Source organism: Drosophila kikkawai, chromosome 2R, assembly GCF_030179895.1.
Source record: "Drosophila kikkawai strain 14028-0561.14 chromosome 2R, DkikHiC1v2, whole genome shotgun sequence".
Taxonomy (NCBI): Eukaryota; Metazoa; Arthropoda; class Insecta; order Diptera; family Drosophilidae; genus Drosophila; species Drosophila kikkawai.
The window spans coordinates 5158130-5176766 of NC_091729.1; the positions used below are offsets into that span (position 1 = coordinate 5158130).

Below are 18637 nucleotides of genomic sequence, written 5' to 3' on the forward strand. Positions count from 1 at the left end.
TATAACTTCAAGTAAAAACCATGACCATTGGTTTTATGGTTTTTGTGTAATATTACCTGAAAGTCGACCAATTTACCCATTTTATTTTGTTAAGGTAAACTTAACGGTACTTCTGGTTAGTTAAAAAAAATTGCTTTTTTTTGCATTTTTCGGGAGCTTTAAGTGTCTAGAATATCGAAATACGTAATCGATTTGGGGACTGTCGTAAAGACCAAACCTGATCTGAGTTGCTCAGCGACTAAAGTTCGCTGCTTTCGTAAAGCAAATTTTCAAAGGCTTGATATCTTGATTTCCAAATTTAATTGGTCTGAACTTTACAGGTGCACTGACATGGCGTCCGCCGTGGATATTTTTTACAGTGCCATGAATGCGTTCTTTGCATCGTGTGTTCCGTTAGCCTATCCGTCGGTTTCTAATAAACCACCTTGGTTCACCAAAGAGCTGACAAGCCTAAAAAACGTTAAGTCTAGGCTTTATAATCGCTATAAACGCACCGGATCTCTTACTGTTCATTCAAGATATCTTAGTGCTTGGTCGGATTTCACCGTGCTTATCGCGCAGTGTTATAAAAGTTATTTAACTCGTTGTAGGGTTCAGTTCACGCAGGACCCGAAACAGTTTTAGAACTTTGTTAACACTAAGCGAAAATCCAATCTACATCCTTCATCGCTTTCGTTCAATAACGCTACAGCAAACTCTGATCAGGCCATCGCCGATCTCTTTGCCGAGTTTTTCAAAACTACGTATTGTTCCTCAAATAGCTTAGATCAGACTTACTCTTTTGATTTGCCCAGGTCGAACCTAATTTTCAGTCCTATTTCAGCCGAAAGCTCCCTTAGTTCGGATCTTCATCGTGTAAAACCAGTTTACTCACCGGGTCCCGATGGAATAACAGGCTGGTTGCTCAGGTATTGTGCTGGAGCTCTGTGCAATCCCCTTCTGAAATTGTTTACCTTATCTTTAGAAACCTCAGAATTTCCCCTTATTTGGAAGGAATCATTTATCATTCCTCTCCACAAAAAAGGTAGCAAATCGGACGCCAGCAACTATAGAGGAATCTCTAAGTTGTCGGCAATTCCAAAACTTTTCGAGAATGTAATTACTCCCCACTTGCAGCATTTATGCAGATCCGTAATTTCACCATGTCAGCATGGTTTTATGAGGCGAAGATCGACCACTACAAATCTCCTGGAACTCACCTCTTTCGTTATTAGAGGTTTCCAACGCAACTTTCAAACCGACGTGATTTACACAGACTTCAGTAAAGCTTTTGACTCGGTTAATCACTCTCTTCTTGTAAGGAAGCTTGACTCAATCGGGTTTCCAGACGATCTTCTTAAATAGATTTTGAGTTATTTGAGTGACAGAACTCAAAAGGTTCTGTTTAAAAATGCTCTATCCAAATTCCTCAGAGTCACTTCTGGCGTCCCACAAGGTAGCCACCTCGGCCCGCTGCTATTTACATTGTTTATCAATGACCTCCCGCTGGTTCTAACGAATTCTAGAGTACTTATGTACGCTGATGACGTTAAGCTATGTTTGCAGTATAAGGACAGCTCTTGCCAGTCAGACCTGCAATCGGATCTTAATAACTTTCAAGCATGGTGTCGTGCTAATTTATTACATCTCAATAGCTCTAAATGCTGATGACATTTTCACGTGTCACTCCCCAGTTTGCCACTTATATGCTAAATGATTGCGCTCTTGAAAGAATATCTCTTGTTGATGATTTAGGCGTTCGCTTAGACCCTAAACTTTCGTTCTCTGAACATATTTCGTGCATGGTTAATAAAGCCAGAGGCATGCTCGGTTTTATTAAGAGATGGTCGAAGGAATTCGATTCCCCCTATATAACGAAGACCGTTTTTACTTCGTTAGTTCGCCCTATATTGGAGTATGGTTCATGCGTCTGGAGTCCTCAATTCGGAGTCATTCGGAATCTGTACAAAAGAACTTCTTACTTTTCGCCCTCCGTGGCCTACCTTGGGATGCTGAAGAGAGACTACCATCCTATTCCAGTAGACTTCTATTAATTATCTTACCCTCGCTAGCTAACCGTAGAACGATGCTTGGTGTCGTATTTCTTAACAACTTAATAAACGGTGAGGTTGAGAGCCCCTATCTCTTGGGGCTGCTCAACTTCCACGTTCCTCGACTAACATCTAAAACCCTTATCCCTTTAGTAGTAAATCATTGTAGGTGGGAGTTTGAAGTACATGAACCCTTTAGGGTTTTATGTACGGATTACAACCGCCTCTCTGACATTATTATTCGTAGTGATAGCCCTTCTGTACTAAAAACTTTAATACTTGTTGAGTTAGCTCGTAATGTACCACCGTAGTCTAATTTTGCAAGCGTTCTTATTTATTTATCGTAGTTATTATTTAGTTACATTATATTATTTTTTTAATATTAATTTTGCATGCGTTTTGATTTATTTATCGTAGTTATTAGTTAGTTACATCATGTTATATTTTTTTATATTTATTTTGCATGCATTTTTACTTATATATATATTTTATTATATTATTATATTATTTTTTTTTTCTTATTAAATTTTATTTTTGTACTCTCGTAACGTTTCCTCGTTCTTTTCTTCCTTCATTCACCGCGTCTATCCAGATCGCGATTCGTGCCGTACGTCACGCGGCTGCGCCCCTCGGGCGGTTGGGCGGGAGGTGGAAGCGGGACCCCGCACGAAAAAAAAAAAGCTGTTATCTTTGGTGCTTTCCTCTCGAATCTCTTGATAAGGTCGTCTACCACCAGATTCCATAGGAGGGGCTACCAGCCCACCTTGCCGCGTGCCTCTGTGCGCTCCTCTCACCATGGAAGCGGTGCCCCAATCTGGTTGTACCCGCCGGCAACTTAGAAGATTTCTTATCCACAAGTTGATAGCGGGGGCGTGTTGGTCGCTTCTAGGCGATCCATTATTTCGTCTGTGCTAACGTTGTTGAATGTAGTGCCGTCTCCACTGATTTCCCCTTCGTGTAGGCATGCTGGTTGGTCGACAGAAGTCTCCCTACATCGTTCCTGATGTATAAGTCCAGCAACTTTTCCAGCGTTTTAAGTAGAAGTGAGGTGAGGCTTATCGGTCTGTAATCCTTGGGGCTCATGTGGCTGCACTTTCCTGCTTTGGGTAGGAAGACAATCCGAGAGGTCCTCTATTGGATAGGGATATAGCCCGTGCTTAAACAAGCTGTTTATATTGCGTAGAGGCATGGGATGATCACTTCCTTGGTCGCCTGCAGCATGGCTGGGAATAGTCTCCTTGAGTTTTCCCAGTTAGTATTCCGGGTGTTCCTGAAGACTGATTGTTTTGGAGAGTGTTCGAATGTGTATTGGAACCGTATGTACTTATGATCTGAGAAGGATGGTCTCTCAAGGACTCTCCATTATGATACCAAAGTACCTTGTTCTCTTACAAGAGTAAGATCTAGTACGTTTGAGGAGGTGGGACCTACAAAGGTGTGTTCCTCCCCCACGTTTGCTATACTCAGGTTGGTTGAGAGTATAAAATCTAAGAGGGACTCTCCTTTCTCGTTTATGTCGAGGCTCCTCCATACGCAGTGGTGCGCGTTGGCGTCTGCACCCACGAGCAGTTGCTGGTCCTTCGGGCTGGCTTCTACCAGGCTCATGAGTTCTTCTAGTGGGGCCGTCCTGTCGTGTGCCATGTAGCAGGAAGCTACCAAGAGGACCAAAGCTATGTCGGCGGATCCTTGCTCCATGGCTATGAGGAGTTTAGCCGACGCGACCTTGCTCTTATGGCGGTTGAGCTGCAACACCCTAAGTGCCATGAGTACTGGGCTCACCTCTATACAACGGGTTGGCTACTACGGTCAGTACACCGTCCTCTCCTTCGTCGGACTCATCTAGCGTCATTTCTCGGTCGGTATCCACGATGGTTTCCAGACCTAGGTCCTTCTCCACCACATCTGCCTTCAGGGTGTGAGCATCCTTGAGATTCCTTTAAAAGACACCGTTTTTGATCGAACCACACACAAATACTTTTAATCACTTAAGCCTAGTACTCTGACGACGAAAATCCGGTGTAACACGTGTTATAGTGGCCAAACTCCATATAAAAAAACGATGTGAAAAAGGAAGAAGAAGAAATTTGTGCCTCGTCGATTTTGCCGGTATTCTGACGACGAAAATGATGCCTGCGAAAATTGAATGGCGTTGCCAGATCAAGATAGTAAACAGCTAATATCGAAGTGTAACTATAATTCATTTGATTTTTTCTTACACCCAAAGGATGGGGCGAAGATTGAAAAAAAGGTATACTTGTCGACAAATTTTCTGCCCGCGAGGTTAAAGTGGCATTAATAAGTGCGGTCAGGGCATGTTGGTTTCCCGGCTGTCATGGCTCCTTACACCCCGCAACAAACTCTCGCTTTACTCTAAGGTCATGATATATAAGTCAATTCTAGCCACCTCCCTCTTATATGGCCTTCAAGTTTATGGAATTGCTGCAAGATGTCATTTGAACAAGATTCGGATTCGTTAAGCAAAAACGTTAAGGAGGATCTCTGGGGCTCCTTGGTACATGCGGGATAGTGACATAGAACGAGACGTGAAGGTGCCCAAACTCGGCGACAAACTTCACACTATTGCAACAAAGTACATGAAAAAACTAAACAATCATCCTAATAGTCTGGCAAGAAGCTTCGCCACCTCTGAACATAGAACACGAGTTAGAAGAAGACTCAAATGTCATGACCCTCACGACCTCCCTGACCGGGTCTTGACATAACAATTTAAATAAAAACATTACAATCTATATAACATAAAAACTCTTTATACTCTTACTTGATACAACTTTGGACTCCTTATAGACTTTTTATTTATAATTTTGTTTTATTAAGTGACTACAGAACAAGGAAACAGTACACTAATCATAATAAAATCTAAATTTTTTGAAAAAAAAACCCAAATTTAATCTTATTTTGACACATTTGACAAAGTTTGTCTGAAAAATTTAATTTCTATTGTTCAGATATTTGATCGTATCTAAATTACAATGTATGTATATCTCTTGTATCTATAAGTTATTCTTAAGTTTATTGCTTTGTTATACAAAAGTGAATATATTGGGTTAGGTTAGGTTAAACCGGACGGCCCACGATGGGCCACACATAGGCCAATATGGCCCATAGCTATCCGGGGAAACTCCTGGATGGACCTAGAGACTATTTATGCGGGTCTCGAGATCCTTGAATATCAAGGTGTTTTTCGCAAAGGCAAGGAGTTCGCCTGGCTTTCTCCTAGAGGCATCTTCTAGCGATGCCAGAACTGGAGAGCCTAGGTATCTCATTCTTGACCTCGTTAGGGCCGGACATTTGCAAATGAGATGCTCCAAGGTTTCGATTGCCTCGGATTCATCACATTTCCGGCATTTGGCGTTGTCGGTAATACCCAGCTTGACTGCATGTGCAGCAGACAGGCCTGTTAGAATACCCACTTACATTCTGCAGTTCTTCCGCGGAAGATGCAGCACGTAGTGAGTGAGTTTCTCGTTGTGCTCTTTACACATGATTTTTGATATTCTGCAGGTTGCGGAATTACTCCTCGACCTGCTTTTTGCGCTTGCGTCAGCCCGTCTCTCTAGCTCGCTTTGGAGCTTTCTTAGGGAGATAGGGACGTTTTCTGCTCTTTCACTCGTCAGTCCAACGCTTTCCTTTGTAAGTTTGCTCATGTCTCGACCAATTGAACTGTGCCCGAAACCTTGTAGCGACCAGTTTCTTGATGCAACCAGACGTTGTGCCGCCTTTCCTGCTGTCAGTTGCGCTTGGATATCTAGGGGATATATACCGATTATGGTTTCGAGTGCTTTGGTGGGGGATGACCTCAGCGCCCCTGATATGCAGAGCAGTGCCTGCCGCTGGGTTCTCTCCATAAGCTTATTATACGTTTTCTTCTCCATGGCTTGCCACCACACTAAGACTCCATACAGTAGAGTCGGACGCACCACCTATATATATGTAGACCCAATGCATTAGAGCGGGTGAGAGGCCCCACGTCAGCTTGCTGTCAAGTACAATGCCGAGGTATTTGACTTGTGTTTTAGGGGTCAGTCTGGTTTTTTTTAATTTTCGGGGGGATCCATTGCGGCATCTTGTATCTCTTAGTGAAGAGAACAAGGTCCGTCATATCCGCATTGATATTGAGTCCTACCTTCTCCGCCCACTCACATATCTACCTGAGCGTTGTTTCCATGATCGAGCTGAGGGTCGATGGGCAGACTTCCGTGATAATTATGCTTATGTCATCCGCATAAACTGTTATCTTTGGTGCTTTCCTATCGAATCTCTTGATTAGTGAAGTGAATATATTAAAATATATTAAATATTTTTCCTTTGGGATTATACTCCTTTTTAGATATTTAAAATGTATCAAATGGTTTAACTATTATAATATGTATTATAAAAGACTTGCGAATGATTTTGAAAAAAGGCGCGAAAGATATTAAATTCGTCACTCTGTTAATATTATAAAATTAACCCAGCAGACCAAAACTTCGATAATAATGTTGTAAACGGTACTTTTGCGGATTTCATGCAAACAAAACGTGGGGACGTCCGGTCCCGAGGTTAATCATAATTTTCGCAACCCGGAGAAGGTTTTGTTTGCGGACCTAGTGAGGAGTCAACCGACTCCCCTCAAATAAATATTAAAATACATTTATTATACCCTTGCAGGGTATTATAATTTCAGTCAGAAGTTTGCAACGCAGTGAAGGAGACGTTTCCGACCCTATAGAGTATATATATTCTTGATCAGCATCAACAGCCGAGTCGACCTAGCCATGTCCGTCTGTCCGTCTGTCCGTTTCTACGCTAACTAGTCCCTCAGTTTTAAAGTTATCTGAATGAAACTTTGCATATAGTCTTCTATATACTCTCACTGCTATATATGTCGGAACGGGCCGGATCGGACGACTATATCATATAGCTGCCATACAAATGTTCGATAAATTTTTAGAAAAAAAATTATAACTTGGCTGTTTTTCAATATTATTCCATCATTTTTAAGATATAGGCATTTTATATTATTTCAGAATTTTATTAAAAATTTTATGAAAATCGGACCACTTTATCTTATAGCTGCCATATGAACGATCGGGAAGTTAATCGAAAAAATTATAACTTCGTTGTTTTTCAACGTATTTTAATATACTTTGGTACATGAGCATCTGGTATTATTTCAGAATTTTGGTATAAATTTTATGAAAATCGGACAACTATATCATATAGCTGCCATAGAAGCGATCAGCAGATGTAGAGAAAATGTAAAGCTGCAAATGTAAAACTGTAACTGTCAAACTGTAAACATAATAAGAATAGGTAAAATGTTATGAAACTCTGTTTAGTGTCTGTTTTCGGCATTATAATTTATGATATAAATATGAAAATCAATCTGCAAGGGTATAAAAACTTCGGCGTGCCGGAGTTAGCTTCCTTTCTTGTTTTTATTTTATTAAATGTTAGAATCGCTAAAACTAACATGTTAATATATAGTACAAGCTGCCAGGGCCATCGACTAGAAAATTAAAATACATATATGTATATAAGCCTGTAATATAGGGAACTTAAAATAAGCCAGTTCATCCATATAACTATATAAGTTAGATTTAACGATACGATAGTTAGGGTAACTCCTGTCACCACCCGCAAACTCAGCAAACTCCATACGAAAGAGCGAGAGGAAGTGATGACAGAAGCTTCCAGAAGACAAAACCAAACCAGGACAAACTTCGCGAAGAGAAGTTTAATTCAATTTCGCTTAAGACAAAAAGTGAGACCGGCTTTCGAGTGACGCTGGAGAAAACGGCGACCACGAGAAGGGAGAACTGGCCATCGAGTGACGCCGGAGACAAGGAGACCAGAAGGATTCGGGAAATACAGTCACGGAAAAGGATGTTGAAATATAAGCTTTCTTATTAGTTTATATACACTCATGAAACCTGAATATTATTATGAAACAATCCTGAATATTGTTCTGAAACATAAAGTCGCACTAACATGAAACCCACGAACGGACAAACCGTGCATTAAGAGAAATAAATAAAACACATTCAGAAAAACGAGGTTAAAATAAAAGTTTCTCTATTATTTTATATACACACATGAACCCAAACGCTGGCCCACGCTAAAATATATGTATTTCGCAAGATTTCGGCCAGACCCAAATACCAAAATAAAACCGTTTCTTACTCGGTAACCCGGAGACTGACACTCTCCATCTCACGTCAGCCCACCGTTCGTCGAAGACTCTTGTCCCAATCTTTAAAAATTTTCTTTAAAGAGAACCTGGCGTGACTGAGCTTCTCTTATGATATTTAAAGGGGGTCGGATTTGATAGAAACAAAATATGTATGTATGAGTGGATGGGAAAGAGATGGAGAGGGAGGAGGGAAAAAAATCGAATATACAGAGATCAGATTACTTAGGCCCCGCGCTCACTGGCGGCGAAAAGCAGAGCTGAGAGCGGAGCTGATAAGCGAGCTAATAATTTCAAAGAAATTTTCTCAGCTCAACTCCGCTTTCAGTGTGCGCGCTCTCAAGTAGAGTGTTTGTGTTTCTGAACGCTAATAGGAGAGCGTAACTAAACGATTAGTTTGACCAAAGCTTACTTACTCATAGGCCGCGCGCACACTGGCGGAATGCGGAGCTGATAAGCGAGCTTATACGCGGGCAGCTTATCAACGAGCTCAGCTTTTTGCAGCCGCGGACACAGAGAGCTGAAGCTGACGCTGAAATATAATGAGAAATTAATTGTTTTTCAAACAATAGGTTTTAAAAAAAAATTGTATTTTTCAATATTTTCAAAATATTCTAGTTCATGCGTCATAATTTATACAGATCATTTCATTATTTAAATTTTAATTTAAATTTCCGAATTTGACCCACCCAGTTCGCCAGAATTTTGTTGCCAATGTACCTTTTTTCGTGTGCATCGGGACACTGTATCTCGGAAAGTTGACAACATTTTTACCTTAAGAAATATTAATAAAAATTGTTCATATTTTACTTAATTATAGTGACGTCCCTTCCTAAGAGGCGCACAACACGTATGTATATGTCGGAGATTACTTTGAAATGCTAGATGTAATGACTATTTGCAAGAATCCAAGTGAATCGAGTATAGAAATAAATGAAGAGTAATGGCTTGACTATGGCTTGCTTATGACTGAATTTAATAAGTGAAACTGGAATAATATTTTCGTATCTCCATCAGTAGACCAGCAACTTGGACAGTTTCAAAACAACATCAGCTATTTATACGAAAACTTTGTTCCGGTCAAAACAAAAGTGATTAAACATTCCGTCAAATCTTGGTTTAATAATGACATTAAGCTAGCAATAAAATCCCGAAATGACGCATACCAAAAGTGGAAAAGGTATAGGACGCCAGATTCCAAACAACAGCATCCACCTCACAAACTTGGAAAGAAATAAAGTCATTAGGAATAGGCCGGAAACCAGCAGCGCCGGAACAGGATGTTGACATAGAGGAATTAAACACAAGTCTGTCGAAATGCAATGTACCTGAAATCTGCGAAAACAATATGTACCTGAGATCAGTACCTCGGAACCTCTGTGATAGTAGATTTAGATTTGTTTGTGTCAATCAGTGTGAAGTGCTCGTCAATATTCTTAAAATCAAATCAGACGCAGTTGGACTTGACGACATTAATCCTAAATTTATAAAAGTATTGTTACCAAAAATCCTGAAATACATAACATATATATTCAACACGGCCTTTACAACTTCCACGTTTCCAGACCGTTGGAAAATCGCAAAAATTATCCCTGTTCCGAAGGCAAACAAAGAATATAGGCCCATTTCTATTCTTCCGTATCTATTAAAGGCCTTTAAGAATATAATGGCATCTCAAATTAACTCGTTCATCCATGATAACGCTTTACTGAATAATAACCAATCAGGATTTAGGAAACACCGCAGCTGCACTTCGGCAATTTTAAAAATAGCAAATGATATACGAGAATATGCTGACAACTCCAATGTGACGCTTCTTGTACTACTTGACTATAGTAAAGCCTTTGACACCGTTAATCATAATGTCCTTTGTGCAAAATTAGTAAATCAGTTCTAATTTTCAAAAACTGCTGTCAAACTAATGACATCATATTTACAACACCGTCGTCAATCTGTCGTAGTGTCAAATGTGTCGTCTTCTTTTGAGTTTACAAAACGCGGTGTGCCGCAAGGTTCTGTACTTGGTCCGTTTTTGTTCACCCTTTATGTAAATGATCTTCCCTCCATGTTGTCAAGTTGTGATGTCCATATGTATGCAGATGACGTCCAAATGTATGTGAGCCGTCCCCTAAATAGAATAAATGAGTGTGTAGACTTATGTAATAATGAACTGGTCACAATAAGCAACTGGGCAAAAGAAAACGGACTAGGACTGAATCCGTCAAAATCCAAGTGCATAATTATTTATAAAAAGAAACTCAATGTTAACATTGGGCCCTTACTTTTAAATGACAGTCCTATTGAATACGTAGAAAGAGCGACCAATTTGGGTTTTATTTTTAATAATACGCTGAACTGGAGTGATCACATTAACACCGCGGTTGGGAAAACGTATGGATTGCTAAGGTCGCTTTATTTGATCAGAAACTTTCTAGCCCTAAATGTAAGAATGTTGCTTGCGAAATCTTGCCTGATCCCAACATTATTCTATGGGATCGAATTATTTGCTAATTGTGACTCAATCAGCCAGCACAAACTTAAAATGGCCTTCAATAGCATTACAAGATTCGTATTTAATTTGAGACGATTTGATCACGTAACTAGACTATCATACAATATATTTGAACTTCACTTGGCAGATTGGATAAAAATGAGAGTGTTAGTTTACTTACAAAAAATAATTTTTTCCAAATTACCAATTTATTTGTATGAAACACTTAGATTCTCCACTTCACGAAGGTCAAATATTATTATACAAATAAGGCACAGATCTCTGCTTTCAGAACGACAGTATTTTATCTATGCTATAAGATTATGGAACCAATTACCAAGCTATCTAAGAAATATTAGCAGTGCTGTGCAGTTTAAGGCTAAACTTATTGCACACTTTCAAGAACAAATGTGACATAAAATAAAACAAAGCGAGCGTAGTTTTTAATTTTAATATAAGAATAATTAAAAATTGTATAACATATAGATGTGAACTGATAAAGAACTTGTCCTGTGTGACTAGCGCATTAACTTATAAGTATTTTGTACTGTAGCGTTAGGAAGAATATCTTCAAATAAATAAATAAATAAAAGAAGTAACAACGAGAGAATAGAGGGAGAACCTATTAAGAAAGAGCGTGGTAGGTAAGAAGAGAGTATTCCTTACTGAGTGTGGCGCAATGACGAGTAGAGAGGATCGAGAATAGTAGAAAAAAAGGAAAAGGCAAGTCAGTTCGAGTGAGACTGTCAGAGAGAACGGACGAACTACAGAATTCATTGCGACTCACTGCGCTACGTGAAACGAAAAGGAAGCGACAATGGCCGACAAAGCTGACCCCCCATCTCCTTCATATATATAGGTTAGGTTGGGATTATTCGGACGGCCCTCATGGGGCCGCACATAGGCCAATATGGACCTTAGCTATCCGGCAATTCCTGGATGGACCTAGACACTATTTGTGCGGGTTTCGAGATCCTTGAAGATCAAGGTGTTTTTCGCAAAGGCAAGGAGTTCGCCTGGCTTCCTGCTAGAGGCATCTTCTAGCGATGCCAGAACCGGAGAGCCTAGGTATCTCAATCTAGCCCTCGTTAGGGCCGGCGTTGTCGGTACCGCCCAGCTTGACTGCATGTGCAGCAGACAGGCAGTAATCTGTTAGAATACCCACTAACATTCTGCAGTCCTTCCGCGGAAGATGCAGCACGTAGTGAGTGAGTTTTTCGTTGCGCTGTTTGCACATGATTTTTTTTATTCTACAGGTTGCGGAATTAGTCCTCAAGTCTCTCCAGATCGCTTTGGAGCGTTCTTAGGGAGACAGGGACGTTTTCTGCTCTTTTACTCGCCAGTCCGACGCCTTCCTTTGCAAGTTCGTCCGCGGTCTCGTTACCGTCTATGCCTTGGTGGCTGGGAACCCAGTAGATCCTCACTGACTTAGACGTGCTCAGGCTATCTAGTGACTCCCTGCTTGCCAGTACATTTTTGGAACTGACCGCTGATGATTGCATGGTTCTTATCGCCGCTTGACTGTCTACGAACAAATTGACTGCCTCATGTGGACGGTTTATGCTCTGTGCAAGCTGTGCCCGCTCCGACTCCTTCATCCATCTTGGAGCCGTCGGTGTATATATTGAGGTATTGAGCATGGTCCTGTCCTGATTTTCAGCCATTTGGTCCCATGAATACTGTTGTGTTTACATCCGGGCACGTTCTGTGTATCATGTAGTCAGATGTACTGCTCATGTCTCGACCAATTGAACTGTGCCCGAATTCTTGTAGCGACCAGTTTCCTGATGCAACCAGACGTTGTACCGCCATTCCTGCTGTCAGTTGCGCTTCGATATCTAGGGGATATATACCGATTATGGTTTCGAGTGCTTTGGTGGGGCTTGACCTCAGCGCCCCTGATATGCAGAGCAGTGCCTGCCGCTGGGTTCTCTCCATAATCCTATTATACGTTTTCTTCTCCATGGCTTGCCACCACACTAAGACTCCATACAGCAGATTCGGACGCACGACCGATATGTAGACCCAATGCATTAGAGCGAGTGAGAGGCCCCATGTGCTGCTAAGCATCTTCTTGGATGCATATAGCGCTATGGTGGCCTTTTTCTTCCTCTCTACTACATTGGCCTTCCACATTAGCTTGCTGTCAAGTACAATGCCGAGGTATTTGACTTGTAAATACAAGCCTGGTTTTGTTAATTTTCGGGGGGATCCATTGCGGCACCTTGTATCTCGCCCACTCACAGATCTCCATGAGCCTTGTTTCCATGATCGAGCTGAGGGTCGATGGACAGACACCCGTGATAATTCTGCTTATGTCATCTGCATAAGCTGCTATCTTTGGTGTTTTCCTCTCGAATCTCTTGATTAGGTCGTCTACCACCAGATTCCATAGGAGGGGCTACCAGCCCACCTTGCCGCGTGCCTCTGTGCGCTCCTCTCACCATGGAAGCGGTGCCCCAATCTGGTTGTACCCGCCGGCAACTTAGAAGATTTCTTATCCACAAGTTGATAGCGGGGGCGTGTTGGTCGCTTCTAGGCGATCCATTATTTCGTCTGTGCTAACGTTGTTGAATGTAGTGCCGTCTCCACTGATTTCCCCTTCGTGTAGGCATGCTGGTTGGTCGACAGAAGTCTCCCTACATCGTTCCTGATGTATAAGTCCAGCAACTTTTCCAGCGTTTTAAATAGAAGTGAGGTGAGGCTTATCGGTCTGTAATCCTTGGGGCTCACGTGGCTGCACTTTCCTGGTTTGGACAGGAAGACAATCCGAGAGGTCCTCCATTGGATAGGGATATAGCCCGTGCTTAAACAAGCTGTATATATTGCGTCGAACCATGGGGTGATCACTTCCTTGGTCGCCTGCAGCATGGCTGGGAATATTCCATCTAGTCCTGGTGCTTTTATCCTCGCAAAGGAGTCTATAGCCCGGTGTATTCTACTAGAGGATATTGGATCTTTTGGGAGATGCTTTTCTCCAGTTGCTAGGTCCTTGTGCTTATTCGCATCGGGTACCTCAGTGCATCCTGGGAAATGCGTATGCATTAGTGCTGTTAGGGCCTCTTCGCTGTACTCTGTATGGTTGGCTGTTTCTATAGCAGCTTCCGGAGTCTAGCCGTTTCCGGGGCAGTCTCTATATTGGAGCAGAAGTTTCTCCATGAGTTTCTCTGCGCCTTGCGTATTTCCTTCTTGTAGTCCCTTAGTAGGACTTTGTATTCTTCATTCATGATATCATCTCTCGCCTGCTTGGCGATTTTGAAGAATTCGTTGAGTTTGTTGGGTCGGAGTGAAAGGTCCTTATTCCACCAGGGTGGCCTGTTCCTCTTTCTAGTGTCCGATATAGGGCATGATGCGTGGTACGCATATATCACTTCTTTGGAGAGGGTCTCTAGGCACTTTTTTATGTCTTCCGCGGATTTTAGCAGGAATTGGTCAGAAGTAGGCGACCAGGTAGCCATTCCCGACCACCAGATAGGTTTTAGGTAGCATCATGGGACCCCAGAGCAAGCACATCGAGTCGTCCTGCAGTAAATTCAACCAATTTTACTGTCAAAGTGCCCCTACACAAATTCATGAGTTGAATTTACTGTAAGATACAGTATAACTGTTGATAATAAATATTTTCCCTAAGCAATGCATGTTCGTTCTCATAACTCATACTTGCGTTTGTGCATATATATAAGAACGCGAGTCAGTCGCAAATTAACTCTCAAGCTAAGCAGATCACGTCGTGCGTATTCTCTTCCTGTGCGGGTAACTGTTTTCCCCCTTAATAGGTTATGGGCCCAGACCCCGCCTAATATCATTGTGCGCCTTCAAGAAGTAATTGCGCGAATAAGTAAAGACTTAAATGTAGCTTGAGTGTTCGGCTCGTGTGTTTTTCTAACTCCGGAGATCTACAGCAGCTATATGAGCGGGATGTACCAAATCGAGAAGCTCGATGAAAAGAATTACGATTCGTTGTGTGTCCAAATGCGTATCGTTTTGGTACACGCATATCTGTGGAAAGTCGCATCAGGGGAGCTAAAACAAGAAGCAGTTCCACAAGGAGTAGACTGGACAGGATTAGACCAGAAAGTCTTGGCAACGATTATCCTAAGCATAAAACCCTCACAGTTGGGATATCTCAAGCACTGTGGACTCGCGTTTGAAGCGTGGGCGAAACTTAAAGAAGTTCATCAACCCAGCGGACCGGTACGCAAAGTTTCGCTTTATAAAAGATTATTGAGCCTTAGGATGGCGGACGGCTAGAGCATGACCAGTTACATAAATATGTTTGTCGAAATCTTGGATCAGCTTGCAAGTGTTGGAATCGATTTAAATAAGGAGCTAAGAGCAATCATTCTACTCTCCAGCCTTCCAAAAGATTACGAAAGCTTTGTTGTTGCTAAAGTTATGATTTTTGCAACGTAAAATGAGAAAAGGCGCTACTGTGCGTCGACAGACTGAATGTTTGACCTTATCACGCTGAAATGAGTTTAAAAAAGGACTTAAAAATAAAAGGTATAAATTTATACATAGGAAATACAAGTTTACAAGTTTAGTTTTGCGTTTTAAGCTTATTATGTCACAGATTTCGTTTTCTTTAACTCTGCCGTCTGTCTCTGCTGAATGTAACTCTCCGAGCGAATTAGCTCTGTTGATCTGCTGTTGTTCTCTGGTTGTCGCCGGTCGCTCTGCTGTTGCTCTGATACCGCTCCTTCTGCTGATCTCTGCTTTAATCCAGCTGTTTTCTCAGCTTTTCTGCTTCTGTTCTATATTTTCCCGAGGTCATCTATCCCAGATGAATCTTATTGTCCTGCACATATCGCCCCAACTTCATGTAATCACAACTGGTGGAAGTGTTAGGCCCACCTAATATGCTGCCTTCCAAAGCTCGTATCTGCTATTCTTTTTGGCACTTGAAACTTCCTACTAATCTTCCGCCAACTTCTTTTCCGCAGCAAACTATCTCCGGTTTATAGCGACTAAATCTAGAACTTTATAATAGACTTCCGGTTTTCGCCTTAGGTCAAAGATATTTTTTACTATTCCTATGCGCATTGAATACCGATCTTTGCATAATTTCTCAGTTGCTGCCTTTGCTCGTAAAAGTTTAAATACATTTCCTTTTCCAGAGGTTGTAGCATACCATCAATTGGCTTATTGTTCATCTCCAACCTAAGCATCACTGACTTAAACTACTTAGCTGGTTCATCTGCCGAAATCTTTAAAATAATCGATAAAATAGTGCGATTAACCCTTTCTAATTAACAAATTTTACAAGGAACTCCGGTTGTTGTAGACACTGGGCCTATGAGGACCCATCCGAAGACCGTTTCTAGCGCCAGGAGAGAGCCGAAAATGTTACTTTTGGAACCGCCCAGAAGCACAGATGGAAGTATGTCAGCTCCAATTAGGACGTCAATTTCAGAACTCTCGAAGAACGTTGGATCCGCTAAGGGGAGATCAGGAAGCTCCTTTAGGAAATCTCTCGGAACTGGATATGATGGAAGTTTTCCAGCGAGTTGAGGAAGAACATAAGCAGTCGTTTTTAACTGCAGCCCGGGTGTGGAGGGAGCGCGAATTGAGAAATATCAGAGCCTTGTGGCTTGAGCGGCAATTGTATCATTCAGACCGGAAACTCGGGTTTGAGCTGGTTGGAATGGAAGTTTGACGAGATTGAAAAGTCTCTCCGTAATAAAAGTTGCTTCGGAACCTGAATCGATTAGAGCTCGCGCTTGGAAGTTGCGGCCAAGATGGCAGATATCAATAATCGCCGTGCCGAGCAAGACAGTTTTGGATCCTGACGCAAAACAGACTTGCACATTTGAGTGGTCGTCGGAGGCTGCAGCACTTCTCGCAATGGGTGCGGGTCGTGGACTAGATGGAGCGGAGGGTCTTGGAACGGTAGTCGTAGGATTGTCGCGGTGCAGCAGAGTATGATGCCGGCTGTGGCACGTAAAGAAGGAATGGGCACTAGTACAGTCCCGTTGCTGGTGCCCTCGCGAAAAAAATTTAAGCAGAGTTGCCTTCTTCTGATGAAATCTGCTCGCTCATTGACCTTCATGTCCAGGAAAAGCGGACATATACGAATAGGGTGGTTTTCTCTGGAACATAAATTACACCTTCTCGGTGTTGGAGCCACCCTAGCTTCATATGAATTGAGCCTACGCACCGGTGGTTTGGCATTTGCTGTCCTTGGCGTAAAATGCCCAGAGCCGCTAGGCCTGACGTCGTTGATGGTCTCCAACGTGCGATGGCGCTCGGTCAAAAATGCGTCCAACTCATTCCAGGTTGGAATTTCGGCCTTATTGTGAATTGATTGCTCCCACAAGGAAACAGTGATGTCATTTTTTTCTTAGCAAAAAAGCTGGATTAACAAAAAAAAAAAAAAAAAAGCGGAATTCAATAAAGAAAAAACTAAAAAAAAACCTGATTTTTTAAAAACCACTTTTTGTTTGTTTAGGCCTAATCTGACGACGAAAATCCGCTGTAACAATTGTGATAGCGGCCAAACTCCATATAAAAAAACTCTGTGAAAAAAGGAAGAAGAAGAACTTTTTGCCTCGTCGATTTTGCCGGTACTCTGATGACGAAAATGATACCAGCGAAAATTGAATGGCGTTGCTAGATCAAGAGAGTAAACAGCTGATATGGTGCTATTGCAATAATTAATTTTATTTATTTTTACACTCCTAATGGAGGGAAAGTTCAAGGAAAAAAGTGGCATTGATAAGGGCTGTCAAGGCGAAGACCATTATATGGGATTTAACCCACAAAGGGCATTTTAATGCCATATTAATTAACAAATTCGTTTACATACAGCTGTAAAGTGTAAGTACGTTTGTTGCTGGACAAATTAAATACACAATATATAAGTGAATATTTTTTTTTTTACTTTTGGGTACTTATATTTCACCAACGTTCTCATTAAGAGATCAAAAATTAAAAAAATAAAGTTAGGTCTTGGAAAAAAAATTATTTAATAAAAATTTTGTATGGGAGCTATAAGATATAGAGATCTGATTTTAACCAAAGTTGGTAGGAATATATAAACCTGTACCAAACATATAATCTGTAAAATTGGTTAAGATATTTTGAAAAACAAAAAAGTTTTTCATACTAAATGTTGATTTTTAACAGATTGTTCCTATGGCAGCTATATGATATAGATGAACAATATGGCCAATTTTTTGTGGATATACTTAAACCATTTTTTTAGATTTTTGTGAAAGTTTCATAGTGATAGCACATCTAGAAGTAATTATGGCCGCAGCTCCATACAAGCCGAACCACTGTGCACTGGTTACAGAGCAAAATATTCAGCGATTCTGCTATAACACATGTTACAGCGGATTTTCGTCGTCAGAGTACTAGCCTAGTACTACTAGACTTTAATTTTGCTGAACACCCGAAAAACCTCGGCATTTGACCAGGGCACATTGGGCCAGCGAACCGATATATCGACGAAAATTCAAATTTTTCATAGAAAGTAAACCTATTTTAATAATAAAATTTGAAAAGTATATACTTTGACTAAATTGAATCAAAAGATTTTAATTGTTTTGATGCATCCCGGAAATTTTGGCGTCCCTTCAAAGTCAACTCTTTGATTGCGTGCGTACGAAACTCAAAAACGCGAGAAAGATTTTGTTTACTTGCGAGCGCGACAAAATTGTTGTGCTTTAAGCAATTTTCACTAAAATTATGGAAAAGAAAGGGAAAGGTATGTAGAATATTTGTATTAAAAAAGATTTTGTTCATGTTTGTTAATGTGTTCTTTGTGTGCGTTTATTTGTGTTGTCCAAAAGTATTAAAAAGCTAACCTGGTAACCCATCTGCTGTAGACTATAACAAATTTTGTGCCAACTTGTGCCAAAAAGTAAATATGTGTCATTAAAGTGCAAAGCGTATATAAACTAATTTTATTAAGCTTTTTTGCAT

At 41.1% G+C, this 18637-nt stretch overlaps 1 protein-coding gene across 2 annotated transcripts in view; it reads right to left on the reverse strand.

Moving 5' to 3' along the window:
- The window catches only part of LOC108081519 (scavenger receptor class B member 1), a 188863-nt gene that overhangs the window by 81482 nt on the left and 88744 nt on the right, over positions 1-18637 (reverse strand). Inside the window, exon 1 of one of the 2 annotated variants that reach the window (XM_041777395.2) lies at positions 8637-8751. The exons of the other annotated variant lie outside the window; for it this stretch is intronic. Within the exon in view, the coding sequence (XP_041633329.1) occupies positions 8637-8640 (4 nt within the window). The 5' untranslated portion in view covers positions 8641-8751. Of the gene's footprint in view, positions 1-8636; positions 8752-18637 lie in introns of those variants that run through there. 2 annotated transcript variants of the gene reach the window in all.